Source organism: Tachyglossus aculeatus, chromosome 1, assembly GCF_015852505.1.
Source record: "Tachyglossus aculeatus isolate mTacAcu1 chromosome 1, mTacAcu1.pri, whole genome shotgun sequence".
NCBI classification, from domain to species: domain Eukaryota; kingdom Metazoa; phylum Chordata; class Mammalia; order Monotremata; family Tachyglossidae; genus Tachyglossus; species Tachyglossus aculeatus.
Window position 1 is genome coordinate 94,571,182 of NC_052066.1, and position 24,630 is coordinate 94,595,811.

General features: G+C 44.5%; 1 protein-coding gene across 2 annotated transcripts in view; it reads right to left on the reverse strand.

The window, feature by feature from the left end:
- MED12L (mediator complex subunit 12L) overlaps positions 1-24,630 on the reverse strand; it is a 535,097-nt gene that overhangs the window by 454,663 nt on the left and 55,804 nt on the right. For both annotated transcript variants that reach the window (XM_038751768.1, XM_038750921.1), the window contains 4 exons: positions 9,479-9,648; positions 6,149-6,259; positions 5,084-5,353; positions 2,915-3,064 (listed from right to left, as the gene is read on the reverse strand). In XM_038751768.1, the coding sequence (XP_038607696.1) occupies positions 2,915-3,064; positions 5,084-5,353; positions 6,149-6,259; positions 9,479-9,648 (701 nt within the window). The remainder of the gene's footprint in view (positions 1-2,914; positions 3,065-5,083; positions 5,354-6,148; positions 6,260-9,478; positions 9,649-24,630) is intronic.

Below are 24,630 nucleotides of genomic sequence, written 5' to 3' on the forward strand. Positions count from 1 at the left end.
TTGCCCAAGGCCACAAAGCAGACAAGTGGCAGAGCTGAAATTAGAATTCAGGTCCTTCAGACTCCCAGGCCCGTGGGTCTCTCCCACTAGGCCACACTGCTTCCCGGTGACCTGCATTTCCCTCATTTGGGGTCTGGAGGGTTCTGATGCAGCAGCTGAAATGCTGCCACACATGCATGAAGCATAAACACATAATGGACAATATCAGCCACTCAGTCAATCGCATTTATTGAGCACTTGCTGTGTGCAGAGCTCTGTACTAAGTGCTTGGGAGTGTACAATATAAAAATAAACAGACACATTCCCTGCCCACAATGAGATTACAGTCTAGAGGGGGAATAGGCATTAATATAAATAAATTACAGATATGTACATACGTTCTGTGGGGATGAATAAAGGGAGCAAGTCAGGGTAACACAGAGGGGAGTGGAAGAAAAGGAAAAGAGGGCTTGGTCAGGGAAGGCCTCTCGGAGAAGATGTGCCTTCCATAAGGCTTTGAAGTGGTTGTGGTGAGGGAGTCATTGTTTACTGTTGTATTGTACCCTACCAAGCACTTAGTACAGTGCTCTGCACACAGTAATCACTCAATAAATACAACTGAATGAACAGTCTGTCAGATATGAGGAGGGAGGGCATTCCAGGTCAGAGGCATGACATGGACGAGAGGTCAGCGGTAAGATAGACAAGATCAAGGTATAGTGCATATGCTCTATATATGTGCAACCCCAGCATGGCCTAATGGAAAGTGCTTGCACCTGGGAGTCAGTGGATGTGAATTCTTATATCAGCTCTGCTACTTCAATCAATCATATTTCCAGTGCTCACTGTGTGCACAGCACTGTACTAAGTGATTGGGAGGGTACACTGCAACAGAGTTGGTAGACACATTCCCACACCACAACAAGTTTACAGTCTAAAGGAGGATACAGACACTAATATAAATTAATTACAGATATGTACATAAGTGTTGTGGGGCTAAGGGAGGGGTGAATATTGCCACTTGTCTGTTGTGTGACCTTGCACTAAACTGTGTCTTAGTTTCCTCATTTGTAAAATGGGGATTCAGTGTCTGTTCTCCCTCCCCTTTAATAATACTACTAATAATAATTCTGACATTTGTTAAGCACTTACTATGTGCCAAGCACTGTTCTAAGAGCTGGGGTGGATACAAGGTAATTAGGTTGTCCCATATGGGGCTCACAGTCTAAATCCCCATTTTACAGATGAGGTAACTGAGGCATAGAGAAGTTAAGTGACTTGCCCAATGTCACACAGCTGACAAGTGGTAGATCCGAGATTAGAACCCATGCCCTCTGACTCCCAAGTCTGAGCTCTTTGGAGCCCCATGTGGGACAGGGACTGTGTCTGATCTGATTATCTTGTATCTACTCCAACATTTAGCACAGTGCTTGGCACCCTGTAAGCACTTTAAAAATGTCACAACTATTATTATTATTATTGTTGTTGTTATTATTATTATTATGAACCCCACCCACAAGAAATGTGTCCCAACCCTCTTCAGGAGATGATCAATGTTGGCCAGATCAGACCCTAGGGTCTAGGGTCTAGGCCAGGTTGGGCCAGATCCGCTCTGGAAACTTTTGGGCTGTGCAGGAACTTCTTCACTCCCCAACTCATTTCCCAGCAAGGGCATGGAGAGAAGGGCAAGTTCACTCCAGTAAGAAGGTTTAGACTGTGTGGGAATTCTGGGGGGGAGGGGAAGAGCATCTGTCTCACCTGGAAAACCTCAACTATTGAGGATCAAATGACTGTTACTAACTCTTTCCTCATGCATCAGCCCCAGGACAGGTCTCAAGCCACGACCGGACAAGAGAATTCCAGCTCAAGCTCAGAGAACCCTGCTCCTTCATTCATTCATTCAATCATATTTATTGAGCGCTTACTGTGTGAAGAGCACTGTACTAAGCACTTGGAAAGTACAATTCCTTCCTTCTTCCCAGGGCCCTGGGCCTACCAAGAGGCAGTCTGAAGTCATCTCAAAGTACACTTGAGAAAAACAAAAGAGGTTTTTCTTGCTGGGATCTTAAATGGGCTCCCAGGTACTTCTCCCCCGCAGATGGACAATCAATCAAACCATGGTATTTACTGAGTGCTTACTGGGTGAAGAGCACTGTACTAAGTGCTTGAGAGAGTACACTACAACAGAATTAGCAGACACATTCCTTGTCTATAACGAGCTTACAGTCTAAGGGGGAAAGAGACATTAATATGAATATAAAGAGAAACAGCAGGGCCTGGGAGTCAAAAGTTATGGGTTCTAATCCCAGTTCTGCCACTTGTCTGCTGTGTGGCCTTGGGCAAGTGATGTCACTTCTCTGTGCCTCCGTTACCACCTCTGTAAAATGGGGATTAAGACTGTGAGCCCTACGCGGGACAGGGACTATGTCCAACCCAATTTACTTGTATCCACCCCTGAGCTTAGTATAGTGCCTGGCACAGAGTAAGGGCTTAACAAATACCATTATCATTATTATTATAACTATTTTATATTTGATTTAAAGATATATACTTAAGTGCTGTGGGGTTGGGGCAAATATCAATGTAGGGCAGGAGGGCAAGCCATGGTTGGGCGTGGTCCTGAATCCCCCTCAAAATTCCAGACACATCAAAATTAGAACCTCCGCAAGCAAACTTCAAGCACTAGGCCTATACCTATACACAAGGACCTAACAGCCTCCTCTTAATCAATCTGAAAGTGCAGCCATATCTTAGGAAAGATTGCCCATGTCTTACCGTAAGATGCAACCAGGGTCCAAACAGCTGTGACTGGACTTGCTATACCAGATCAAGGGCCCTAATCTCAAACCACAGGCCAAAAGGTAAGACTCTGAAGGGAGGTGAACTACAGAGCCGATAGCTTTGGAATGATTTCCATTGTCCAGGGAGAGCCTACCTGCTGATTGAATGTTGAGTTTCCGCCTGGCATAGGTAAGCTCGACGGCGCGACTTGGAGCAAATCCAGAGGCGAGCCCGGATTAAGGCTCTTGCTTTCATTTGTGGAATAGTTCCACACCAAGGCACTTGGGCAACAAAGTGTTACAGTCTGAAACAACAAGGACAAAAAGAGGTTGCACGGGCCCGTGAGAGAATACTGTAACGACAACCATTAACGGCTCTAGGAAGGGAAGGATCGGCCCTTGCCTCGCAGTCGTTCATTCATGCGCTTTATTCAATCATATTTATTGAGCGCCTACTGTATGCGGAGCAGTGTATTAATGCGGAGGCCTATCATGCAATAGGCCTCCGCAACATTTCTTGGGAACTCTGCCCCTAGGGTGTAGGAGGAAGAGAAGTGGCAGAGACGGAGGTTCCTGAAATGGGAGGGGTCACATCGATATCAAGGGAGCCCCCACTGCTACACAAGCACGTGCTCCTTTCATTCAATCATTCATTCAATCGCATTTATTGAGTGCTTACTGTGTGCAGAGCACTGTACCAACCACTTGGGAGAGTACAATATAACACAGTTGGTAGACATGTTCCCTGTCCCCAAGGAGATTACGGTCTAGAGGGGATTTAATTCCATGGGGAAAATCGCTGCTCTTTCTCTGCTTCGAGGCAAATCTGGAATCATTGAACACTTATTTACTTCTCAAAATGTGAGGGTGAGAAATACAATTAAAATATGTTGTTTTTTAAGTTATTAAACTGGAAATGAAGTCTTCAAACAGGTAGGTTTAATCGGCCTTTCGAATGACTTTAAATAGCATAAGATCACATCAACAGCTACTAAAAAGAGATCAATGTTTCTCACTAAGAAAAAAATCAGCATTTTAAAGTCTGTGCTGTTTTTCTTTAGATTGAAGAAAATTGAAATGCCAGCCACTCATGACTAATCAACTAAATGAAATGTTCTAACATCGTTCTGCAGTCAATAATTTCTATTAACTACCCCCCCAAAATAACTTCTATTTAATTTCAAGTGAATTTAGCCATGCCTGAGAGCATGAGAGAATGGATTTCATCTCCCTGTAAAACACCATGGGTAATGAAGTGCCAGGATTGTGGATGCCCAATCTTTCCTCTTAGTTTATCTTCATTAATCAACTAATGAATGTTATTGAGTGCTTACTATGTGCAGAGCACTGCATTAAGCACTTGGGAAATTACAGTACACTAGACTCCCCATTCTGGATATCCACAAGCTCCTGCTTTGGGAACTTAACTGGTAGCCCATAGACCAGAGTTGGAAAACCGATGTTCCAGTTTGTAATGAATGTACCAGCTCTATAGAATCTTACGGTATGCAAGGGAATTGGGGGGGGTGGGAAAGGAGTTGGAGGAAGTTGGGGAAGTAATCAAGAAACCAGTGCAGCTAGACTTCTTTCTGGTTAAATGGCTAGAGATTGACCAGGCTGGTGCATTCCAAATTAGCATTTCACAGGCAAGTAATTTCCTGAAGAGTGATGGGAGCTAACAGGAGTCATAGAAAGTCTTTAAAGCTTGCATTTCCACCCTAGATTTTGAGAGGTGCAAAGCTAATAAAGAGCCCCGATTGTCAGCAGAAGACTGGGCTGCAGTTCAGCCCTGGAAGGGGCTCACTGAGGGAGAGCTTTTTCTGGGAGGGGGAAGGGATGGCTGACCTTGTCTACCCCTACCCACCCTGCCTGCTGCTGGCTGGGTTGCAGTGGCCAGGGGACAGGTTAGGAGGGCATTAAGGAGCAGTCGTCCCGCAGCTTGAATCACTCTCTGCCACAGATTGAGCCGGTAATGACAGAAAACACGACGCCAGCTCAACCACTGGTTCAGAAGGGGGTCTCACCTCCCAGAACGTGGGACCCGAAGCGACTGCCTCCATTCAAGTCACAAGAAGTGGATCCAATCATTCCTTGAGTGATTGGTTGCCAGTTCAAATGAAAGGGAGCCACAGGATGCCCAAGTGGGGAAAAATCCCAACTCTATAGTCAGCCGGCTTAATGCCGGGACCCTCTCCGGACAGGATCCCAAGCAGCACTTCCCAAACCCCAGCTGCCTTGGAAAACCCCATCCCCTCAGAACCCGAGAAACACCAGAGCCGAGGCCGAGATGCCGGCCGTGCTGGGGAAGACTGCCAACCACAGACCTGCAGCATACAACTCAGTCCGTAAACCAGTGGACGGTGCTGAGGGCAGGAGAGAAAATCCGAGCAGGCCAGCTGGACCGGGCTCATTACGGGGGCGGGGGTGGTCGGGCTCGGAGCTGCTAAGGGCGGGTTGCTTGGTCCGATCATCATATGAGGTGAGTGTGCAGTGAGGAGAGTGGGACTGTCGCTCAGCAGCAAGGAAAGACGTCTGGCACAAAAGAAAGCAAGGCGACGAGACAGGTAGGCTGACTGAACAAATTCTTCGGAATACTGAAACAGAGAGAGCACAATAATCTCACGCTTAAGCCTCCCTCAATTCATTCGAAGGCATTTCAACCTTTCCAAGTGACACAAGGATCACTTCTTTTCTGATAAACATCCCCTACATGGCACTTAGAGTTAGCTGTATCTTGGACAAATGCAGGCCCCTAACCCCAGGGCTTATGTTAAGTCAGGCGGGGCACCTCTTCAATCATTCAATCATATTTACTGAGCACTTACCATATGCAAAACACTGTACTACGCACTTGTGAGAGTACAATATAACAATAAACAGACACATTCCCTGCCCACAAGGAGCTTATAGTCTAGTGGGGGAGACACCTCCTCCTCTCAATTAATCAGTGGTATTGATTGAGCACTTGTTGAAGACTGAGCACTGTACAAAGCACTTGACAGAGTATAAGAATATCAGTAGGGTCCTTCCTAGTCCCTGTGATTGATGATTGTGGAAATCTATTTCATGTGAAACTCCAAGTGCCTTGGCTGCAGGCAGAAGACTGTGGTTTACTAACCCTATGATCAGGGAAATGGAGGAAAAGGGTGGAATTAGTTAGAGAGGGCACCATTACAATCCTGGGGAACCTAATGCTTTCCTTGAAAACAACTCGATGACAATCACTGTGACCATTACCAGAAACTCTGCTTTCATTTATTTTCACTTTTCCCCTCTCCACCTCTAGTCACACCCATCCAATAGCAAATATGCCTCTTCTGGACTTTTGTGTCTGATCAGATGATCCATTTTTCCATCCACAATTTCAAGATTCTAAAGATGTACTCTACCTGCAGCATTAGTGGCAACAAGAGTTTTAGTAGATCATCATCCACTGGTCTAATTTTTTCCAAAACATCCAGTATCCACGTCAAATACTCATGTCTTTCAAGCATTCCTTCCTTAAACAAAGGAGAGAATCACATTAGGAATGCACAAGCCACCTGGAGAAATGCTCTGGCCTTGTTAACAACAGGCACGACAGCAGCAGATGGCTTCTAATTCATCATAATCAAAAATCTAAGGGGAAAGAAGAGGGAGCAGTACATCATAAAGTGGGGGGAAATTAGCTTCCTTTTCTAATTCATCTTTCAACTCCAGGGAGAAATACTCTATGTACATTATCCAAGGTGGGCAGACATAAAATACCAGAAGTTCAAGGAGAGCCTAAATAAATTATTGGACATTATGGGTTGCCAGAGGGAAAAGGAACTTGAATGATGTTGGAGGATTACAGTCGCTCCAGGCATCCACGCTTTTTTGTTTGTTTTTTAATGGTATTAGATAAGCACTTACTATGTGTCAGGCACTGGACTAGGCACTGGAGGAGATTCAAGTTAATCAGGTTGGACACTGTCCATGTTCCACATGGGGCTCACAGTCTTTATCTCCATTTTAAAGATGAGGTAACTGAGGTGCAGCTAAGTGCCTTTCCCAAGGCAACACAGTAGACAAGTGCTGGAGCCAGAATTAGAACCTAGGTCTTCTGACTCCCAGCCCTGTGGTCTTCCCAGTAGGCCTCGTCACTCATTGCTATCATTGTTGGGAGACCGACTACTGTTCTGAACTGATTACTGGGCTGATCCCGGGATGGCCCTTGTGCATGGCTCATGTTAAAAGTAACAACTGCCCAGGAAGGTCCCACAGAGGAAGAACACCTTTATGGTCAGTGATCTTGTTGTTTGGCAAACTCCTCCTGGGTAATCCGATAAAATGCTATAGGACTTTGACGACTCAACCATTGTCTAAATCTTTAAACCTCCTTAGTTGCAGAGCTGGTGAGGAGGGGGCGGGATTGGGCCTTCCGGTGACCCCCACCCCAAGTTTCTTCACCCCGGTGGGGTCTCCTAAGGACCAATCACTCCTTGGTCCTCCATCCTTTAGCAAGGCACAGATTTTTCATGTCCCCACCATGAACAAACGCAGATATCCACAGTGCTTCCATCTTTTCTTTCATTTCAGCATCTCATGAGAAATGCCTCCTCCAATGTGTCACTCCTACAACCTGAAAGCAACACACTCACAAAACAAAATGTTACATGGTCCCTGGCTGAATTAATGCCATTTTTCTATGGTACTTATGAGCTTCCTAAGTGACAGACACTGTGCTAAACGCTGGGAAGATACAAGGTAATCAGGTTGGACATCGTCCCTATACCACATGGGGCTCAGAGTCTTAGTCCCCATTTAACAGCTGAGGGAACTGAGGCACAGAAAAGTTAAGTGACTTGTCCAAGGTCACACAGCAGTCACTAGTGCTCCAATGCTTTGAACAGTGCTCTACTTGGCACATAATAAGCATTTAACAAATGCCATAATTATTAAATGGCAGAGTCAGGATTAGAACCCAGATCCTTCTGACCCTTGGGCTCAGGCTCTACCCATTACACCACACTGCTTCTAAAAGCATTTGAAAAAGTGCCCAACTCATATATGACTACTTTGAAGAATCTGGTAATGTTTTGAGGAAAAGTAGTAGTAACAGTAGGCATTAAGCACTCATCAGGTACAGAGCAATGAACTAAGCAATGGAAGAGAATTAGACATGATCCATCATGCTGACTGTTCAATCATATTCCAGATCCCTTTGATAAAATCAGGAACTTCTGGCCTCCCAGCACCAGGAAGACAATGTGTCTCCATTATCCAATGGGCCAAGGCTCCTTCCCGCTGGCAAGAAGAGCTTAGAACAGTGCTTGGCACATAGTAAGCGCTCAACAAATACAATAATTATTATCACTAAATAGAGGAAAATATGATTCACCTCTCAGTGCCCTTTTCAGGTCAGTTTAGCTGGCCTGACCATGTATCTGCAACCTGTCTGAAAACTAGGAACTTCAGGCCATCCAAATAAGAATTATTTAAAGCTCCCAGTGAAATTAGTGGGAAGAGCAGAGGACTTAGAGTTAGAGGACCTGGGTCCTAATCCCAGCTCCACTCATGCCTGCCACATGACCTTGGGCAAGTCATTTATCTTCTCTATGCCTCAGCTACATCATGTGAAATGGAGAGTAAATACCTCAGTGAGTCCCACATGGGACAGGGACTGTATCCACCCTAATTACCTAGTATCTACCCCAGCACTTAGTACCGGGCCTGGCAAATAATAAACCCTTAACAAATATCACAGTTATTATTATTATTATCACACACGTATGCTCCTAGGAATTTGGCCAGGTCTGTTCTTCTCAAGGGCAAACAACAGAAGCAGGGTGGACTACTGGAAAGAGCACAGGCCCGGGAGTCAGAGGGCCTGGATTCTAATCCTAGCTCTGCCACTTGTCTGTTGTGTGACCTTGGGCAAAGCACTTAACTTCTTTGTGCCTAAGTTCCTCATCGGCAAAACGTGGATTAAGACTATAAACCCTATGTGGGACAGGGACTGTGCCCAACCTGGATTACTTTGTATCTACCCCAGCACTTAGTACAGTACTGGCATACAGTAAACCCTTAATAAATGCTAGTGAAATTCAAAAAAACAAGTAAAATGAAACGCTTCCTAGACCCATGAAGACTCTGTACTATTACCCTCGTTGATAGAGGAAATATCTGAAGTGCCTTGGTTTTTTTAGTTTTTCTGAAGATCTTTTTCTAGATGAAAAGGTTAAACTCAAAAAAGTTAAGGATGGTAAAATGGCCCAACACTAACACCTTAGAGGAGTTTCCAAGAGGGCAACCACAATCCTACAGCTCCTCAAAGCATCTGGTCATCATGGAGCAGTAAGCTTCTTGGACTGAACGGACCACCATTCTCATCTAGTGGTGTCATTTCTTGGGTTCTTATGAATAGTTTATTTCTAGCAACATGGCTTAGTGGAAAGAGCACAGGCTTGGGAGTCAAAAGTCATGGATTCTGATCCCAACTCCGCCTGTGACTTCGGGAAAGTAACAGCTTCTCTGTGCCTCAGTTGCCTCCTCTGTAAAATGGGGATTAAGATTGTGAGCCCCACGTGGGACAACCTCATTACCTGTATCTACCTCAGTGCTTAGAATAGTGCTTGACACACAGTAAGTGCTTAACAAATACCATAATTATTATTATTATTATTATTATTATTATCAATTTGTCAGGAGATCATCACGGAGGGAAAAAAAAACCACGTATTTCTGGGTAAGGTTACCTGGAACATGTAAAACGCCAACTTTTCATTGTATTCCCACTGCTTCATGGCTTGTTCCACGTCTTGGGGGATAGCTGCTGAGTCGTGGCCAGGGTTCGAGGTCATATGGTAAAATTCGGCAATCTTCACCAGCTGCTCTCGAAGGTAGCGGGTGGAGATTTGGGTCCATTCTGCAAAACACGGTTCAGACCTCCTTGATTTTCGTAGGCATGGTGATCAGCAGGTAATTTTACTTTAAAAGCAAGACTTTTTTTATTAACTATGGATACATTTGCAAAACACTAAGTAGCAGCTGTGTAACAGCATCTATTATGTGTTAATGGGTTTTGAGTGTGCATCTTCTGCACACTGTTCTGAAAAGCATACCCACTGAGAAGTGCCTAACTAGCTAGCACATCCTAGTCTAATGAATGCCTGCACCTGCAGTTTAAGAGTAGAAGTACAGGCCAGGCCTCTGGGGATCATGGTTCGATCCCAACAGGGTTCAATCCCTTGAACCTAGAAGCGAGGACAACGCCCTCCAATTAGCCCATTCCATCTGGCCAAGATCCTAAATATCAGGTACCTCAATGCAAGATCATGGGGATTTTAATGGCCTACATAAGGAGAAAGGAAACAAAAAAATTACCGAGTGCTTCAGATCTAACCCAAATGGTTTCCAGTCTGCTCAAAATAAAGTGCTCTTAAGAAAGGGCTAAATAAAGATTATTGTGAAAGGCGTCAACTGGGCTATTTGAACCAGGCTCTTGTGCAACTCGGAAAGAGGATTTTCAGGAAAGATGGACAGTTACCATGACCCTCATTCAGAGCTCACCTTTCACATACATACACACCCCGTGACACACAACACCCAATCACAAATACCCACACAACATGCTTTATCTCTTTTTAAGGAAGGATTCTGGGCTGTTCCCACAGAAGCCTCTACAGCTGAGGTTTTTACATTATCTAAAGGTCTCTGGGGTCACTTAGAAATGAAGTCACAAGCAGAGGGGGCAGACAAAATTAGTATCTTAAGCCAAACTGCAGGGCTCCAATGCAGTAGGCATATTGTCTTTGACATTTTGGAAAACTGTAACACCAACCCGGGTCTTCCTGTGGGTAGAAGGGGAATATACTTGTGCTGTCGACTATAATTTAATAATTATAGTATTTGATATGTGCCAGGCACTGTTCCTGTGATTTCCACAAGGAATGGTGAAACAATAGCCCAGAAACCCTTCCCACTGAAACTCTATCACCCCAGCGAGTGCTTCTATCCCATTTTTCCTTGGGAACATGGCCTGGGCCCCAGTGTGGAGTTTTTAGGAACTCCCATTAATTGGCCATTGTTCACACCCAAAGGACCCTACATAGAATGATGACTTGGAAAAAAAAACCAAAAGCATATTACCTTTGTAATTGAACCCAAAGGTTATCAAATGATAGCTGGATGATAAATTTGCTCTTAGACCACCTTGAAAATAAGCCACATGCTTCTGTATACACAATTGCCAAACAAATTAACAGGGGGTCTAATTGCGATGGCCAGCTAACCAGTGAGGAGCCAAAAGAGAATTAAAATGCAGCCAATAAGTAATCATTTTTGAGATGATAATGATAATAATAATAGTGAAGTGACTTGCCCAAGGTCACACGGCAGGCAAGTGGCGGAGCTGGGACTAGAACTCATGACCTTCTGCCAATCAGGGAGATGCAGAAGGGAATGGGAGAAGATACAATGAGAGCTTAGTCAGGGAAGGCCTCTTGGAGCAGATGTGCCTTCAATAAGCCTTTGAATGTGGGGTCAATGATCATGTCGGATATGAGGAGGGAAGGTGCTCCAAGTCAGAGGCAGGATATGGGCGAGGAGTCAGCGGCAAGATAGAGAAGACCGAGGTACAAAAAGTAGGTTGGCATTAGAGGAGCAAAGTGTGCAGGCTGGGTTGTAGTAGAAAAGCAGTGAGGTAAGGTTTGAAGGGGCAAGATGATTGAGTGCTTTAAAACTGGTGGTAAGGAGTTTGGTTTGATGCGGAGGTGGAGGGGCAACCACTGGAGGTTCTTGAGGAGTGGGGAAATGTGCACTGAACATTTTTGTAGAAAAATGATCTGGGCAGCAGAGTGAAGTAAGAACTGGACTGGGGAGAGAAGAGGCAGGGACGTCAACAATCAGGCTGATACAGTATTCAAGGCAGGATAAATGCTTGGATTAACATGGTAGCAGTTTGGATGGAGAGGAAAGTGTGAATTTTAGTGATATTATGAAGGTAGAACCACCAGGATTTAGTGACAGATTGAATATGTGGGTTGAATGAGAGAAATGAGTCAAAAATAACACCAAGTTTACTGGCTTGTGAGGCAGGAAGGGTGGTGGTGAATTCCCTCCTGAGCCCTACGGATGGAAAAGAAATGTCTCCCTTCTCTACTAGGTGGATGGCCTTTTCTCTAAAATACGTATCTTCTATGTGGGGTGAAAGGTTCGCTCTTCAAAACCCACAGGTTCAGCATAAGAAGAGCAGGAATTTCCAAACTGCCTTTAGTCAGCCGAGAAATAAAAGCTTCAATAAATACTTGACACAGACCACTTTCTCAAAATGAATCAGAAGTCCCTCTTCACTCCTCTTTCTCTGTCATATTCCTGTAAAAGGATTATTGTCAAGAGGCAACTTATGACCAATATTTCTGTGCCTCTGCGTTCACAACCCAAGGGAACGAATCACTGTCACCACTCCAGGCACAGATCTGAAAGAGTTCAAGGATTGGCCCCAATTATAGTCAGAAGTATAAAACGACTCCCTGAAAGCTCCAAAATAGTCTCGCTCCATCCGGGAAACTCCCACCACCTTTTCCACTTGGGTCGGAAATTCAAAACAAAATCTGGGTGTTGGTGCATGATTCTAGATAGGAAAATGCTAAAAAAGGTCATCACAGGGCGAGAGCAATAGAGTAAGGCGGAGGTAAGTGGACTAGCAGTTGGCACGATGTTGTGATTAATTTCAACTCCTCCATGGACGTTCTCGGAGCAGTAAATTGCTGCCTGGCCCTTCAAGCTCTCTCGTTCAGAGGGGTCGAAGGGCACTTTAATGCCAGAGAAAGCTTTTAAGACAGAATGAGAGGCTCAAATTAAATTGGTTATGAAAGCAATGAACCATGGACCATATTTTGCAAGCTGCTAGATTTTTCAAGTCATCCTCCAACAGAACTCCCTCTTACAGGTATTCAGATCTGACTCCATATCACTTACTTGTTCCCACACAAGGCTGAGACTATACAGAGTCTAAAAATTTGACCCATTCTCTGAACTTTCACTTATTCAAGAGCTTCAGGGAATGACATTTAAGGAGCGCCCCCCATTTTATAAGCGCTTGCTTCAACAATGCCCTTTCTCAGATATCAACATGCCAAATTTAGGGTGGAACAGAACCACAAATGTCAAAACTAAGTAACACTTCCTACCCTTCTACCCTACAGCAGTCGGTGTTTTTGTAACCCCATCACTTTCCTTTTTCCTTTCCCATTCCCTCTCTGATTTGCTTGGTCATTTGGGGCAGGAACACTTTTCCCAGGCAATCAGTATTCCCTCTACACAAGGTTCTTTTCCATCCCAAACACCGTTTATCTCATCTTGACCCTGTTAGTCCTGAAGAAATGTGTCTGCTGTGTCAACTAGGGCAAGTGAACTTCTTTGTGCCTCAGTTACCTCATCTGTAAAATAGGGATTAAGACCATGAGCCTCGTATGGGACAAGGAATTTGTCCAATCTTATTAGCCTCTATCTACCCCAGTGCTTCATTCAGTGCCTGGCACATAATCTCTTAAAACAATAAAAAATACATAAAAAAAGAGTGTCTGGAGAGAACAGAAGAGGCTCAGAAGTGGCAGGGAAGAAAGAGAAGAATAGAAACGCAATGGGGCGAGGACAAGACAAGAGTATACAGCCAGAAGGTCAAGCGACAAGAAAACCAACCCCTGGGAGATGTTAACCCATCACAAAGGTTCTCCTCACCCAGAAAAACCAGCCCCAGCCATCAGAAAGAGGGCAGGCTAAGGCCATCTTTGTCATCCTTGGGTCCAATTTCACAAAGACAACAAACATCGAAGGAAATTTGAGTTGTCTCTGTGACTGATGAAATGTCATCCTATTTCTATGTGTTTCCCGAGTGAACCCTGTGCCCTGGATCACTTTCATAGGGAACACTGGTTTTTGGAGCTCAGTGGCCATGACGGCAATACCTTAGAAACCACAACTCTACTGAAGTTCTAACCCTAAGCCATGCCAGTCCTATGCAATAGAGAAAGAATAGGCCGCACAGAAAGTATCAACAGCTCTCAAGATGGAACACCAGAAATTCAGGAAGTAAGCCCCACTGTCCTCCCCCAAAAGATATAACTGACTAGAAGGTTGTCATTGTGGGAGTGTCGACATTCCACCGAGAAAGTTGAGAAGTCTTCCTAATGAAAACTTTCTTTTCCCTTCATTTTATGCCACCCCACCCACAGTCTGTAGAAAAGCTGAATTTGGGAGTTTCCTTTTCCTCACAATATATAACTCACTCCCTTGGTTAACTCATTCACTCCCACGGCTTCAACTATCATCTCTACGCTAAAGACACCCAAATCTACATCTCTGCCCCTGCTCTCTCTCCCTCCCTTCAGGCTCATGTCTCCTCCTGACATCTCCATCTGGATGTCTGCCCACGATCTAAAACTCAATATGTCCACGACTGAACTCCTTATCTTCCCTCCCAAACCCTGCCCTCTCCCTGGCTTTCCTGTCACCATAGATGGCACTACCATCCTTCCCACCTCACAAGCCCGCAACCTTGGTGTCATCCTCGACTCCACTCTCTCGTTCACCTCTCACACCCAATCCATCACCAAAACTGCCCGTATCACCTCCGCAACATCGCCAAGATCCACCCTTTCTTCTCCATCCCAACTGCTACCTTGCCGGTTCAATCTCTCATCTTATCCCTACTGGATTACTGCATCAGCCTCCTCTCTGATCTCCCATCCTCCTGTCTCTCCCCACTTCGGTCTATACTTCACGCTGCTGCCCAGATCATCTAGCTCTCTTCCTCCCTTCAAAGCCCTACTGAGAGCTCACCTCCTCCAAGAGGCCTTCCCAGACTGAGCCCCCTTTTTCCTCTCCTCCTCCCCATCCCCCCCACCCAACCTCCTTCCCCTCCCCACAGCACCTGTATATGTTTGTACAGATTTATTACTCTATTTATTTTACTTGTACATATTTACTATTCTATTTATTTTGTTAATGATGTGCATTTAGCTTTAATTCTATTTGTTCTGATGACTTGACACCTGTCCACATGTTTTGTTTTGTTGTCTGTCTCCCCCTTCTAGACTGTGAGCCCGTTGTTGGGTAGGGACCATCTCTATATGTTGCCAACTTGTACTTCCCAAGCACTTAGTACAGTGCTCTGCACACAGTAAGCGCTCAATACGATTGAATGAATAAATGAATGAATTCTATTCTCATTTGATACTATCCTCTCTGATTAAACACCATTTCCCGGTGTTTTTCTTCTTGTTCACTCCACCACTGAGCCATCACTCAGTCCCTTGTTTAGGAATTATTCATTCCATCCATCAATCATGCCACCATTTCTCGTCCCATATTGCCACTGGGTTTTATTGCTCTGGGAGTTTGCTTCATAATTGTAGGCAAGATACAGTCACCACATCATGTTCACTTACATTACCTGGTGTGAAGTTATCCAACCCCCTGAAATTAAAGTTCCTGGGCTTGTCAGGTGAGCTTTTCTAAAAATTTGGAAGATTACTAGGTGAAGGGGAAAGGCAAGATACTGTAGCAGAATGATGAGCCCAAATACTACCTTGCCTTTACCATTCTGAGCCAGAAAAAATGGCCCAGAGTGTCAATCCTAAATTGCTGCTATTGGTGTTTCCTTTAACCCAGCTAGCCAAGGGCAATGAAGCAGCATTCAGCCAATCTAAGAAGCAGTATGGCCTAGTGAGAAGCAGCATGGTCAAGTGATTGGAGCATGGGCCTGGGAGTAGGAAGAATTTTGGTTCTAATCCTGGCTCTGCCACTCATCCGCTGTGTGACTTTGGGCAAGTCACTTAACTTCTCTGGGCCTCAGTTACCTCACCTGTAAAATGGGGATTGAGACTGTGAGCCCCATGTGGGACAGGGACTGTGTCCAACCTGATTAGCTCGTCTCTACCCCAGAGCTTAGAACAGTGCTTGGCACATAGTAAGCACATAATAAGCACTGTAATTATTATTATTATCCTTCATATCCCAGTTCTCCCTGCTGCTATGGGTCACTTGGAATCTCTGCTGCACCTCTATCTGGCTCATTCACATGTCTCCCTCACTCTGTCACCCATCCTTCTACTCTAAATCTATTTCTAATAAATTTGTTTTTGTGTCTGCAAAAGCAAAAGCCACACACATCTCCCTGATCCTGTCACCCGTCCCTCGATTCTAAATCCATTTCTGAAAATTTGCTTTTGTGTCGCCAACACGGTGGACCTGGCTGACGTGACATCTTTCGACAATCTGGTCCCCCCCAACAGAGATACCCAACTATTCCCATCCCCCAGCGATGACCACAGATCCAGAGAGCTGATGCAGCAGGGCATCAGCAATGCAGAGGCCCGGTATGTTGGGACAGGGGGGGCGAGGGGGGGGGGGAGGAGGTGGATTTCAGAGGAGAAGATCTGAGACTCTCCCATGCCTCCTCCTCATCCCCATTTTACAGATGAGGTAACTGAGGCACAGAGAAGTGAAGTACCTTGCCTAAGGTCACAAAACAGACAAGTGGCAGAGCCAGGATTAGAATCCATGACCTTCTGACTCCCAGGCCTGTGGTCTATCCACTACGCCACGCTGTGGGGAGGAAGGGTTTGGGATTCGCTGGCTTTATATAGGAGTCAACTAACCTGTAGCCACCAACCATCTAATTACTCCCTATATATTTCTTGTTACACACAAATTTGGTGGCTAGATGTCTGGATTTATACTGGGCATCCAGTTTCAGCTGGTTTGTCCCCCGCCCAGACCAACCGGGAGCCTGACATTTGTTTTAAGCACTGAGCCTCCACTGACTTTGGCTCCTGTTGATGAACCCCCTGGCTCTGACACAGCACTTAGAGTTGACACAGAACTGCAATGACCCTGGAGCAATTATGTGTTTGGAGGTGAGTCATGCATTCCCCTCAAAGAAACACTCTAGGTTTGGCCAAACTCTGTGGCCTAATAGTAAAAACATGGGCCAGGGACTCAAAGGACCTGGGTTCTAATCCCAGATCCATCCTTTGCCTGCTGCGTGACCTTGGGAAAGTCACAACTTCTCTATGCCTCAGTTTCCATATCTGTAAAATGGTATTGTTGCTGAATTATACTTTTCAAGTGCTTAGTACAGTGCTCTGCACACAGTAAGCACTAAATAAGTATGATTGAATGAATGAATGATTCATGTCAATGCCTGATCTCCAACCTACTTAGACTGTGAGTTCCAATGTGGGACAAGGACTGTGTCTAACCTGATTAACTTGTATCTACCCCAGTGCTTAGAACAGTGTTCAACGCATAGGAAGCATTTAAATACAATCAAAAACAATTTTAATGGCACCTCTGAAGTCACGTTATGCTGTGTGCCCAGCCTAATACCTAAGACATCAGGTGCACCTCCTTGTCCTGAATTCATGTGGTCAGTCAGTGACCATGCTAAGTTCAAACCAGCCCCACTGAGTGGTGGAAAAATCATAATGGGGACAGAAAGTTGTATTTTATGACTCCACTTTATTATGTGGCACTTTATTATTACCACCATCTATTTCCCCTCATGAGTGCCAATAATTACAGGCTTTAATATGGGTTTCCTTTTTAGGAGGATGTGGCTTGTAGGTCTTCATTCTGGTCTACACAGGCACCAGGGCTGAGCTGGGAGGAGCCCATGGTCTTGGTTATAGACAATAAGATCTCAACATTGACCACAAGGAAAGCACCTGAAGGGCACCAGTTCGGAAAATGCAAGCACTCAACATCAGGTCTCATTTGGAGTTGCTGAGAGGACCCACATTTCCAAAATAGACTTCGTCAATAAATGTGCACTGTGCACTGAAAAGGGAAATTGTGATGATTTTATCTTACAGCTTATGAAATTTTGGTGCTTGTGGGGGAAAAACAAGCATTCCTTCAAATTTCCTTATAAAATATAATTGTTCTGCAAGATGCTTTCCAGGGAAGGGAGAAAACCACATCTCTGCTACCCTTTATTGCTTCTTCATTCTATCCTGAATTCCTTCCTCCTCTGATATCAAATCTGGAGTGTCTCTTGAAAATACTGGTTATTCAATTATCTCAACAGTTTAGAAGAGAAAAATAGGCTACATCCCTCCACAAAAATCCCCTCCCCATAACAAAAATGTTCTAAGCCACAGAGAAGAATCACTGATTATGATTAGGTTTAGCCTTGCAAAGCTAAACTTTGAAAACAAGTTGGCTGTTTCGCCTCTAGAGAGGGAACATTTTGCAACGATGGTTAAATTTCCCTATTTAGTCAAATGAGGGGGTGGTTGGAAATATTTGCCCAATTATTTTTGAATCTTTAATAGTTTTATCACCTCAAAGCAGGGATGTCAGTCCCCTCAAACTTGATTCCCAACCAATAAGGCAGGTGCCAAACTGAGGCTCTACTGGTGACCCCACATTTCCTGACATCACGCTGTACTGCACACAGGCTTAACATTCACCTTTCCAGAAGAAGAATTCATCCTGAAATGTGTGGAAGAGGTCGGAAAACTTTGTCACTAACCACAATGCACCAGCTCAAACGGATGGCCAAGCATGCCATGACTGCCAAAAGATAGGCATAGGCCCTGCCCTCAGTGCAGTCAATGACTACTTTTTTTAAAAGAATGGTATTGGTTAAATGCTTACTATGCATCAAGCACTGTTAATAATAACAATTGTTACAGTGGTACATAGTGGTAAGTACTATGTGCTAAGTACTGTTCTAACCACCGGAGAGATACAAGTTAATCAGGCTGATAATAGTTTCAGTCCCACATGGGGTTCACAGTCTAAGTAGGAGGGGAACAGGTAATGAATCCTAATTTTGCAGCTGCCCAGCACGGGTGAGTTTTGACTTGTAACAGATTGTCTTCCACTTGCTAGCCACTGCCCAAGCCAGGAAGGCCTCTGCTTGACACTCCCTCCCGTAGCCGAGACTGGTGGAGTACTGGAAACTCTCCAGGTGTGACCCTAAGAGGGGTCTGCTCCAGTACTTAAGACTAAGTGCTTAACTACACTAGATACAAGACAATCAGGTTAGATACAGATCCAGTTCTTCATGGGGATCACAGTCTAGGCACTGAGAAGTTGAATGACTTGCCCAAGGTCACACAGTAGCCAAGTGACCGATCAGAATTAGAATCCAGGTCTCTGATACCAAAGCCCATGCTCTTTCCACCAGGTCACGTGGCTCCTTGGGTGGAGTGCCAGTGACCCTTTGATCATTTTAGCCACAGCCACTTACAAGCATAAGATCTCATCATCTGTGGCCATATCTTCAATCCCAGGAACAGCTCCCTAAAACTCTGTAAATTATTTATGAGTTTCTGTCATTCATGCTTTTCACAGTCTTTACGGGATTTGCCTCTGTCCTGTGTTTTGTGCTTACTTACAAGCTTGTGAATTCGTGTTTCTATGATCTCCTCCTGGAGGGCAGGATTCTGAGAGGTGGGGAGATGGGAGTTTAATTATATTTTAGGAAGATGATCCGGATTGAAGAATATAGAACAGACCAGTATGCAAATTGATACAGTAATGCAATCGAGAGACGATGAATGCTTAAACCAGCATGGTGACTGTTTGCAGGAAAATATTAACAATAATGATGGTGTTTGTTAAGCACTTATTATGTGCCAAGCATTGTTCTAAGTGCTGAAAAGGAAGGAAAAGATCCAAAAAGTAGTTTGGAGAAAGAAGGGGTAGGATTTTGCAACAGACTGAATGTGAGTATTAGAAGAGAGTGAGGAGTCAGAGGCGACACCAAGGTTGCAGGGCTTCTGGGACACAGGACTGTGGTGCTGCTGACAGAAATGAGGAAGCAAGAAGAGCTGGTTTAAGAGGGATAGTGAGCTCGTAATAATCTTTCCTGCTGCCACAGTGTTTTCCAAATCAAGCAAAAACTTCATCTTCTTCCCTGAAATTTCCCCTCAAAGCACACTTATGCAAGCCCACGTTCTCTGCAGGGCCCTGAATTATCATCACCTTATTGCTGCAGACATGGGTTCTGAGAGTGAAAGCCGTCCAGGACAGAAATCCACGTTCTTGGTTTAAGTACTGGGCAGATCTACTAAAACACACACAATGATAGGGGAGGTTTGGGCGAGCCGGCCTTCTTGTTGCAGTTCTTTCAGTGAGATTCCACTGACTAAACTGCTTCCTTGTCGTTAATCGACATAAAAAAACTCATTAAAATCAAATAGCAGTACTTTATAGCCCTGTTCCAAATCCAAATGTGGTTTCCCAATAACAGAGCATATGTTCCCATGATGAAGAAATAAAATCACCTTATAAGTTAATTTAAGCAAACACAGCCACAAAACCACCACCAAATAAATGTGGCCCAGGATATTCAATCTCCTCCCAAGGTTATAGACAGATCACGTAGAACATGATCTAGTTGAAAGAACACAGGCCTGGGAGTAAGAGGACCGGGGTTCTAATCCTGGCTCCACCACTTATGTGCTGTGTGATCTTGGCAGGTTACTTAACTTCTCTGGGCCTCAGTTACCTCATCTGTATAATGGGGAACAAGGCTGTGAGAACCATGAAGGACATGGACTGTGTCCAACCTGATTAGCTTGAATCTACCTCACCACTTAGTACAGTGCCTGGCACATAATAAGGACCAAACAAATACCATAAAAACAAACTACTAAAATAACGAGCACTCGATTGGAACCCATTTTTAAATGTCTGTGCCATTGACTTCTGACAGCCAATGACACATTGGGCTTCACTTAAAGTGAGATCAATCAGATGATCCTATTTATTGAGCACTTACTGTGTGCAGAGCGCTATACTAAATGCTTGGGAAACTACAACAATTGGTAGACATGTTCTTTGCCCACAATGAGCTTACAGTCTATAGGACACAAGTACTAGCCCCATGGCTTAGTGGATAGAACACGGGCCTGGGAATCAGAAGGACCTAGGTTCTAATTCCAGCTCTGCTACATGTCTGCAGTGTGACCCTTGCTAAGTCACTTAACTTCTCTTAACTACTCAATTACTTTATCTGTAAAACGGGGATTAAGAGTGTGAGTCCCTCGTGGGACAGGGACTGTGCCCAACTTATTCAATTCATATCTACCCCAGCGCTTAGAACAGTGCTGGGCACATAGTAAGCACTTGAGTACAATTATTATTATTATTATTATTATTATTATTATTGTGAAACTGTCATCTCTCTATGCTCTGAGCTGTACCTCCTTTTCTGTGGGTAGAGCACACGATTAGGCCTCGAAGAACTAAAATAGTCAAAAGTTAAGCACCCTAACCTCAGGGAACTTGCATTACAATGGGAAAGGCAAAGACACTTTGATGGATAGATGCTCACTAAAAGTGTAAGAAAAGATACAAAAAAACCCAATTGAATGTATAACTGGCAAATAATGAAACTGAAACTGAAAAATGCATCAGTGGTGAAGGTGACTGAGGTGATGACATTTCTGAGGAGGTGGCGGGGGGTGAGGGGAACTCATCCTAGGGGTGATGGCTTTTTAGGAGACTTTGACAGAGGTGATCAGAGATGGAAACTCAGGCAGGGAGAGAGTAAAGAGAGAACAGTCAGAGGCAGAAGAGCAAAGAGGGACAGGTGGTTAGAAAGTTAGAAAGGACCAGAGAACTCAAGCTAAGGTGTAGCAGAAGAGAGAAGAGAGGTGGGGTGATTCCATAGTGATTTTTCTAGACATGATGAAATATTTCAGCCTTTTAAAAGGCATATGATTTAGAAGTCATATGGTTTGGATTAAAAAGTAAAACGTTAACCTTGAAAGCATTTGGAACTTGCGTCTTTTGGTCCCCTAAAGCTTCCCTTTGCTCTTTGGAGGAGAGAGAGAGACAAGCAGCCTCCTGACAACAGGCAGAAAAGCTGTCTCCTGTAGATAGGCTTAGCCAGGCCGGGATTGCCTGCACCCCAGGGAAAGAGCAACACAGCAGTGTATGTGACAGCTAATGACTGGCACAGACTACCACCAACTACTTTGAGAGGCCATGGCCTTCCAAGGCTAGAGTTGTGGGTATTCCAGTTCCATAAAAGAGGAAAAGAGAGTCTTCACTGCAAGAGGGCTGCCAAGAGAAGAGAAAAGAATTTCAATCTATTTTTCTACTCGCCCAGCTGGACATCCAGGGAAACCGATTATGATTTCCTATTCCTCAGCATCGATTCTTTATCTCACTTCAACCATTCATATTCATTTAGCACTTAATGTGTGCAGAGTACTATACTAAGTGCCTAGGAGAGAACAATGTAATAGACACATTTCCTGCCCATATTGACTTTAGTCTAGAGGGGAGGCAGACATTAATATAAATAAATGAATTACAGATATGTACATAAATGTGTGCTGTGGGGTGAGTAAAGAGGACAAACTCAAGTGCAAGGGTGACACAGGAGGGAGGAGGGAAAATGAGGGTTTGGTTGGAGAAGGCCTCTGGATTAGAAGGAAAGGCTTAAAAGGACATTGTTAAAAGGCTGAAGAAGTGCTGACTGAGAAAAAGTAGCATCCCCCATCTGGCCCCCCTCAGAGGAAGCTCCTTGCCTTAATGAACTGGATGATTCCATTAGGGATGCTCGTCTTTCTGAGCTTTCAAAGGTATTCAGTGATGTCACTCATCTGAATGCCGACGCTGATGGCAGTATACAGGGACTAGGCCATCAGCTTGTACTCGTACACATACTCACCTCTCCATGGGTTTTAATTTCCCAGCAAGTAGGGCTGCTCTTCCCCAGAGAAAGAAAAATTGTGGATTCTCTAAGATCTTGAAAATTGGGACTATCCACCCACTGGGGAGAGTTCTGAGCAGAGAACGAAGGACCAGGTGATCTCTAGGGATCATAAATGAGCTCTAGAATGAGAAGCAACATGGCTTTGTGGATAGAGCACGGGCCTGGGATTCAGAAGGACCTGGATTCTAATCGTAGCTCCACCAGTTGTCATTCATGTGACCTTGGGAAAATCATTTAACGTCTCTGTTCCTCACTTAACTCACTGTGAAATGGAAATTACAACTGTGAGCCCCATGTGGGATGTGGACTGCATCTAACCTGATTAACTTGAATTTACCCCAGTGCTTAGTACAAGGCCTGGCACATAGTGCTTAACAAATACCATTTTTAAAAAGTACCAAAAACATGAGTCAGTAATTATTTGCTTGAAATATCCCTTAATGGCTTTCTCCCACCCCAGTGGCAGGAAAAAAATTATAATCACCCCCTCAATATTCATACCCAAAAAGGGGCTTAAATTACACTTTTCTAATCTGAGCTGGAAAACAGTTTTCTTTAAGGTTCAAGTTGAAAAGCTACTTCCTCTTTCCCTAAAAGTGCCTACTTCCAAGGTTCCAGTCCACATAACTTCTCCTAATGAGTTTTAGATTTTCATGATTGGTTTTCAGAGGTTCTAACAAATACTTCACTCATTCATTAACAACTATTTACCGCAGATCATTAGACCGGCCACTTGGGAGAGTCCAATAAAGGTAAGAAAGGTGGCCTCTGCCCTCAAGTAATTTGTAATCTAATGGGTGAGAAAGGCAGACAAATTTTGAAACCACTGATTACTAGAGAAAGGAAAAATGAATAAATAGATTATGGGAATTGATACATTCAGGCTGCTACCTCACCTGGCTACTCTCCTACTACATCCCAGCCCATACATTTTACTCCTCTAATCCCAATCTACTCACTATACCTCAATCTCATCTATCTCACCACCAACCTGTCACTCACGTCCTGCCTCTGGTCTAGAACATCCTCCCTCTTCATATCCAACAGACAATTACCTTCAAAATGTCAAAATGATCCAGGCAGCAAAGTATGGACTGAAGAGGAGGGAGGAAGAAGGACTGAAGGTTGATGCAGTAGCTGAGGAAGTATATGACAACTGCATGGACAACATGGTGGCATCTGAGTTTCAGGCAGAAACTCATCACCCTGGGCTTCAAGGCTCTCCATCACCTCGCCCCCTCCTACCTCACCTCCCTTCTCTCCTTCTACAGCCCACCCCGCACCCTCCGCTCCTCTGCCGCTAATCTCCTCACCGTACCTCGTTCTCGCCTGTCCCGCCATCGACCCCCGGCCCACGTCATCCCCTGGGCCTGGAATGCCCTCCCTCTGCCCATCTGCCAAGCTAGCTCTCTTCCTCTCTTCAAGGCCCTACTGAGAGCTCACCTCCTCCAGGAGGTCTTCCCAGACTGAGCCCCTTCCTTCCTCTCCTCCTCGTCCCCCTCTCCATCCCCCCATCTTACCTCCTTCCCTTCCCCACAGCACCTGTATATATGTATATATGTTTGTACATATTTGTTACTCCATTTATTTATTTATTTTACTAGTACATATCTATTCTATTTATTTTATTTTGTTAGTATGTTTGGTTTTGTTCTCTGTCTCCCCCTTTTAGACTGTGAGCCCACTGTTGGGTAGGGACTGTCTCTATATGTTGCCAACTTGTACTTCCCAAGCGCTTAGTACAGTGCTCTGCACACAGTAAGCGCTCAATAAATACAATTGATGATGATGATCTTGGATGGAGAGGAAGGGGTTGACTCTAGAGATGTGAAGGAAAAATTGCTTCTATTTGGTGACAGACTGAATATTTAGGTTGATGATAATGATATTATTTATTAAGTGCTTACTATGTGCCAGGCACTGTTCTAAGAGCTGGGATAGATACAAGATGATCAAGTTGGACATAGTCTCAGTCCCACACAGGGCTCACAGTCTTAATCCCCATTTTACAGATGAGGGAACTGAGGCACAGAGAAGTGACTTGCCCAAGGTCACACAGCGGACAAGTGGTGGAGCAGGGATTAAAACCCATGACCTTCTGACAACCGGGCCCATGCTCTATCCACAAGGCATGGGTTCATTTATTCAATCATATTTATTGAG